At 40.4% G+C, this 6,456-nt stretch overlaps 1 protein-coding gene across 3 annotated transcripts; it reads right to left on the reverse strand.

Moving 5' to 3' along the window:
• Positions 1–1,542: 1,542 nt before the first annotated feature.
• LOC119362338 (DNA repair protein RAD51 homolog 2-like) lies at positions 1,543–5,974 on the reverse strand. 3 transcript variants are annotated; one of them, XM_037627553.1, is made up of 12 exons: positions 5,807–5,974; positions 5,607–5,720; positions 5,379–5,528; positions 4,782–4,885; positions 4,630–4,693; positions 4,462–4,517; positions 4,127–4,207; positions 3,265–3,330; positions 3,072–3,163; positions 2,875–2,991; positions 1,929–2,072; positions 1,543–1,845 (listed from the first exon to the last, which is right to left on the reverse strand). In XM_037627553.1, the coding sequence occupies exons 1-12, from the start codon at positions 5,888–5,890 to the stop codon at positions 1,808–1,810; spliced, it is 1,110 nt and encodes a 369-aa protein (XP_037483450.1). In that variant the 5' UTR covers positions 5,891–5,974; the 3' UTR covers positions 1,543–1,807. The 3 variants fall into 3 exon arrangements, with proteins under 3 accessions (XP_037483450.1, XP_037483457.1, XP_037483444.1); XM_037627560.1 differs by lacking the exon at positions 5,607–5,720; XM_037627547.1 differs by having other exon boundaries at positions 5,379–5,720.
• Between the last annotated feature and the right edge of the window lie 482 nt (positions 5,975–6,456).

Here is a 6,456-nt window from a genome sequence, read left to right on the forward strand (position 1 = left end):
GTCGTGATCAGGCAGTCCGGGTTTAGGCTAGGTTTCAGGTGTGCTGATTTGATAAAGGTCAACGGAGACAAAGGGAGAAATGATAACTATGAAAGGCCACAAGTTTTATAAAACACTCGGATAATTCCGGTAGAACGGCAACAAATTGCACGAATGATGCCATGATGAATGCAGTGAATAATAATTACTGCGATATAACAAAATATTACACATAAGAATCTGAGAACCGGTCTCACGCCGTTGCAAGCAATCTAGCACATTCATCATTTTTAGCGCAATATATTGTTTCAGAATCAGCGGGTGGAGACCAAAATATCTTGCTAGGTTGGCTTGTGTTCAAGAGGATTAACTAGAGGATGGTTTTCAGGAAAGTTTGGCTTCGCCGTATTTTATATGATACTCCCTTCGTTTCAAAATATTTGAACTTCTAGGTTTTTCTTAAGTCAAACTTCTTATGTTTGATCAAATCTATGGAAAAATAAACATCTACAAAGCCAAATAAGTTTCATTAGATTCAACATACAAAAAACATATTATATATATTTGATGTTGTGGATATTAGTATTTTTCTGTAAACTGGGTCAAACTTGAGGACATTTGAGTTAGGACAAACCTAAAAATTCAAATATTTTGGAACGGAGTGAGTATATATGTCTATATAGTTGCAGCTGGAAAATATATGTGTGTTTTAAGTTATTCTTGTCCATATGGTGCCTCGTTACAACAAATAAACTGCACAATAAAAGTGCTTGAGCATAACAAATAAGTGAATCCATGTGTTATAACTAGCTCTGATTTGGAAAGAAAGAAAGACTCGTGCAATCCTTAATGTAACATTCGAAAGTATGTTAGACATGTATCCTTATAAAGATTATGCATAAGTCTGATAACTTGATGACTTCATAAATGTATAATATTATTTACAATGTTTTAGAAAGGAAAGAATACCTTCCATCTACATATATGTGAAGATATAGTGTGAAACATTGGTCATGCCGATCGAATTGTGTGCAAATGAATTTTTGAAATGATATGTTATATCGGTATCGACAAGCCACACATGTTCATATATGAGTCATATCAGCCTATATTTAGAAGCTCGGTTTCAGGCCAATTTGAGAGGGTTTATTAAGTTGCTTGTACCTCCAAGTTGGGTACACAATTTAGGCAGCTTACATTAGTTCCTTGCGTAAAAAAACAAACAAGCAACACGGCAATATTAATAAGTTTGTATTATAAAAACATGTAGGAGTATATTACAGTCGGTATCATGGTATGGTCTCAATACCAGATGCATGTGAAAAAAGAACTGTTGACCAAGAAACGAGCACTTCCAACAAGCGAAGTGGAAGAGGGGTTTTAAGGAGAAATTGCATGGTGTCACCTCATAAACTCTATTTCACACTGAAATAAGGTAGTTTTTATAATCTGCAAACCTCTCAAAATCATTTTTTAGATTCATAAATCTAACACTCTCTACCAAGCTATCTAGATATTTAAGAAGACTATAGGCAAATACACATATAAGTGCACTATAAATACTAGGGGCATCAACTAGACGCAGAAAATTAGAGTTATATCTCTAGCAACTAATCCCCATCCAGAAACATAAACAAATAAGGAAATTTTAATATAAAACCAGGCATGTGGTTCCGAAGGAACAGTAGTTGTCTACTATGTACATTGCTTGATTCCGCTTTCTGTCATGACAAGTGGAAGGAGCATAAACACTGTCAGCAGCATACTTAAGATCCTTTCTGACTATCTCCTGCCGACCCACAAGCACACCTGTCTTGTGAAATCATCTTCAGTTTTCAAGTGGTAACAGACCCAACAAATTTTGCCCTGAGAAAGGTGTCTGTTAGAACAACTAATCGAAAGAAGACTGCAGTCTCGAGCTTAGTGTGTGTCAACAATATGAATCGTACCTTGACAGCGAATCGAGGTTATCTCAGGACCTGACACATCAATGCCTTCATCATTTAGTAATGTAATGCCTGATGATTCCACAATGAAAGGAAATGCTACTGCTGGAGACATGGGCGATTTCGCCACCTTGATGAACCTCTGACCTGTGGGCAATGTACGTAATTTATAGCGGTCATAAAAAAATAGCAGAACAATAAATGCAACACTGCTTTGTGGTTTCATAAACCTACATGCAAGAATAAAAGAGATCAAGTAGCAAGGGAACATAGAGACAGCAGGCATTTTGACATCATTGGTAACACAAAGATGTTAATCCATAATTATGTGTATTCCTACCATTTTTTTACCAGAACTGCCGCTAATTCGCTATATTACAATTCAAATAGTTCTACTGAATTCCAGCTACAGCTATTACAAAAGTTGAAAAGCCAATAAGCAATGTTGCAGTTCCTCAGGTTTGACTATGGGCTATGGCTGTTCAAAAATGGGTTTGGCCAATCTGTCTCAACCCATGCATGCAGTAAAAATAGTTATGCTGAGTGGCATCTTTAGTTAATTCTACTCATTCAACGAGCAGCTGGTTTTCAACAGGTTCTTAGAACCTCTCTTTTTTATCAAGGTTTGACTGTGTCGCTCAGGGTCCCAAAAACAACAGGAACAGGTGGGTTACCAACTAAAGATCCCAAACTTGCCTGCAATTGGTTTCTAGAAAACTGGTTTTGTTTCACTCGCCTAAACCCCTCTAGTTAATCTCATTGTAAAAACAAAAGGCAGACAATTTTCGCTGAAAAAACAGAATTGCTCACTAACAGCTTTCCAAACTGTATTCAGTTAAAAGAAATGCTTTCCAAACTGTATTGGCACTTGTTGTGTAGGTCAACAGTCGTAGACTACATGATTAAGATAAAAGGTAAGTTGATTAATGATACAAGTAAGCATACAAACCTGAGTGAGACTCGAAGACTAGACGGATAGTTACAGCATGAGCCCACTGGATTCCAAGAGCAGCAACAAGATGAGATTCGAGTCTTTCAGCACCATCGCCATCACCCATCCTTTTTACTGCAGAGGATTAATAGGAACATTAAATAAAGTTCAAGATGACCAACAGATAATATGTTTCCTTGGAACAAAGTACAAACCTTCAAACGAGTAATGATAACCATCATCATTACTTTGGCTGCGGACCTGGTTTGAAACTACAACTGGAATTCTTGTCAACTCTGCTATAGACCTGCAGGACAGAAAGGAAACCCAAAGCACTTCAGCAGAATCAACAGTGTAACCAAAAAATGTAGAAGGAATGCTATGAATTTTAGGATCTAGGAGGCTCACTTAAGAAATGAAAGAGCCCATCTTAGAGGGTGTTGTGTGAAACCTGTTGTACCTCTTTCGTTCTCCCTGCCACATGTATGTTGAAGTAGAATATTAGAAAATTAAATATTATACTGTTAACAAAAAAATGAACCATAGTAGAAGAAGAAACAACTAGCATGCAATAATTAGATGATCTTAAAACATGATAATTATTCATGCTAAAGCACCACTACACACTTCAGCACAAGCCTCCAGCACTGCAACAACGAACCAGTACATACTAGTACCATAGTCCAAGACCTTTGTCAGCTATTTAAAAGAGTAGTCTTCATAGTTGAGACCATGAGCAATAGTTATAAAAAGCACTGCACAGCTATTTAACTCATAGCTGTATATAAAAGAAACTATGCACACCATTCGGAATGTTAACACTCCACCAAAGCTCTGGCCATGTTTCAAGAACTTGTGATAATTTAATATTTCAAGGACCAAACAACACTCTGTTGGCTAGTTCTGTGGGTGTGCAAGCTGTTCACCCTTCTGTTTTCGGTAGCCATTCTATTAAAAAAAATGCTTCCAAGGGCTTAGTATTGGCTCGACCTTTTTTTCGATAATTTAGTATTTCAAAGTTTTCAGTAATGTAAGACAGAGATTCATAGTTATCAACAGTTTGGCACATAGCAATGAATTGGCAACCCAGTGTTTGATTAAAGTTATTATGTTAAGCCAGATGACTTTCTAAATTTGTAAGCATGGAATATGCTAAGCAACTGAGAAAAACTCACTGTGGAAACTACCATTGGCTCCTCATACTTAAAAAACCCTATCATTGTGTGAAGTCAAAAGCAAATAAATAAAAAATCTGGTGTGCATATCTTACGATGACATGAAAGCAGCCACGCTATCAACAATGAGTAACTTCACATCATTTTGGAGGAGAGTCACCTTCATCTGTTCCAAACTGTAGAAGGGCGAGAAAAACATCAAAAAGAATATTCAAGCGTTTTGTGCAGCATGATGAATTTCTTTTACATGTAAATTTTGAGGAGCATCCAACAAAATTATAGTGAAAACAATGGCCACACTATATTGGCCAAAAGAGGAGTATTTCAAGAATTGTTAATGAAAGTTTTCTATTATTCATGGAACCTCATAACGACAATCACCAGACATCAGCCTTCCACAATCCACTGGTTGAGTGTCAGAAAAATATACCTCTTTGTGAAATCAGATAATGATGCTGGTCGCATCACTAGGATCCTGCCAGCCATCTGCACAAAAAATAGAAGGTTTTACACAACAGCCGAAGAAGTCATGTATAATGTTAAACTGAAAGATTAAGCATTGCCTGGTATAGGTAAGTAGAAGATGAATTATAACAACCTTTTGTGCTAAGCCTTCTTGCCTAAATATTTGAGGAAAGCTTTTCTGACATATCTCGATCATCCTGCGACATATCATGAAGGTTGATCACTACACATACTTCTTAAATGACATGCTTGGGACTTTGGAGTAGTAAGATGGAACTAAGCTACCTCCGTGAAGAGAACTTGGATTCGGTGTCAATATACACAACTCGACCGTTTAGGCCCCCATAGCATTCTGGTAACGTTGCTAACAGCGCAAGCTTCAGACAAAACTACAGAGTGTGCAAACCTTTCAGCAAATTTATAGAGACTAATTGTAAAACAAAGCAACTCAATTACTCATGAGAAAGTAAATGGTTTAAATTTGACATATCAAATCAACATACTTGGGATTCACTAGGGAGGGAAAATTGTCAAGTGACCCACATGAATGTGTCTTTGAACTGAACATGGTTAACAAAAGCATTCACAAAAACATGTCTCTATAATTCAAACGAAAAATTCTGACTAACGAACCGAAATCATGAGGTCTAAATCCCTACTAGTAAGCAGCAATTAGCCCACAATAAATTAGTAACGCACTGACAGATAATATGAATACACGAGGTCCTCCTTCTACTTCTCTGTTGCATAGGGGTACAGGAATTAGTTGGCATTCAGAAACACACAAGCCCACATTGCATATAGAGCGGCAAAAGCTCATATGATTACAGCGCCGCTACACAGCGACGCTTGGATGCAAAATCCTCAAGCGGAGCGTCTCACCTGCGTCTTGCCGATCCCCGAGGGCCCGACGACCTCGGTGAGCTTGCCCAGGGGGATACCTCCCCCCAGCGCCTCATCCAGCCCGCAGAGCGTGGTGGCCAGCCGGCCGCCGCCCCCCAACCTCACCCGCTCATCCAGTAGCGCGAGCGCCTGCGCAAACCGGTCGCAAAACATCAATCGCTCAGAAACCCCCAAACCCGAAATGGCGAGAGAGGCGAGGCGGGGTACCGTCTGGCAGGGAGGGCAGGCGAACTCGCTGACGTGGCAGACGGCGTCGCGGGCGGTGGCGAGGCCCGCGTCCAGCAGGGACATCAGCTCCACCTCCGGCAGCGAGAGCACGTCCTGGGGCGGAGCGGGTTAGAGGCGGCGGCCGGTTTCAGGGCGAGGGGAGGAGGAAGATGGGGTTTCGTGCGGAGGGGGTGGCTGACCTTGGCCGTGGTGAGGCGGCGGGCGGCGAGGAGGTGGGCGAGGTGGGGAGGCAGGCACATGTCCGAGACCAGCTTGTTGGCCATCACGGCCGCCGGTAGGACTCCGGCCACCGGGGGAGAGGAGGGGAATCCGGAAATTTTAGTTTTGTTTCCGCGCTCTCCTTTCTTTTTGAGTTTTGCGGTGGATTTCTTCGTTCGGTTTATTCGGGGAAGAGCTATTTTCAGCAAATGGTTTCTCGGGAGAGATTTCAACCAAATGATGATTACTTTTTCCGAAACGAAGGGTACCATTTTTTTACTAGAAAACTTCCGATCTATTCTTTTTCAATCATGGTAGTACAACAAACGCTAGAAATAATAAAAATTATATCTAAATCCGTAGACCACGTAGTGACGACTATGAGCACTGAAGTGAGTCAAAGGCGTGCCACTGTGGTCGTTCCTCCCTCGCCGGAGCCGGACAAAACTTGTTGTAATAGAGAATCGAAAAGTCATCATTCTAAGGCCTCATAGGACCAACGCAACAGAGCATCAACCGTCGTCAGCATAGATCAGAAAAATCCAACCTAAAGACATAAGAACAAAGACGAACGACGAACGGATCCGAGCAAATTCACCAAAGACATATCTGCCGGAGACACACCTTCATA

This window comes from Triticum dicoccoides, chromosome 1A (assembly GCF_002162155.2).
Source record: "Triticum dicoccoides isolate Atlit2015 ecotype Zavitan chromosome 1A, WEW_v2.0, whole genome shotgun sequence".
Taxonomy (NCBI): domain Eukaryota; kingdom Viridiplantae; phylum Streptophyta; class Magnoliopsida; order Poales; family Poaceae; genus Triticum; species Triticum dicoccoides.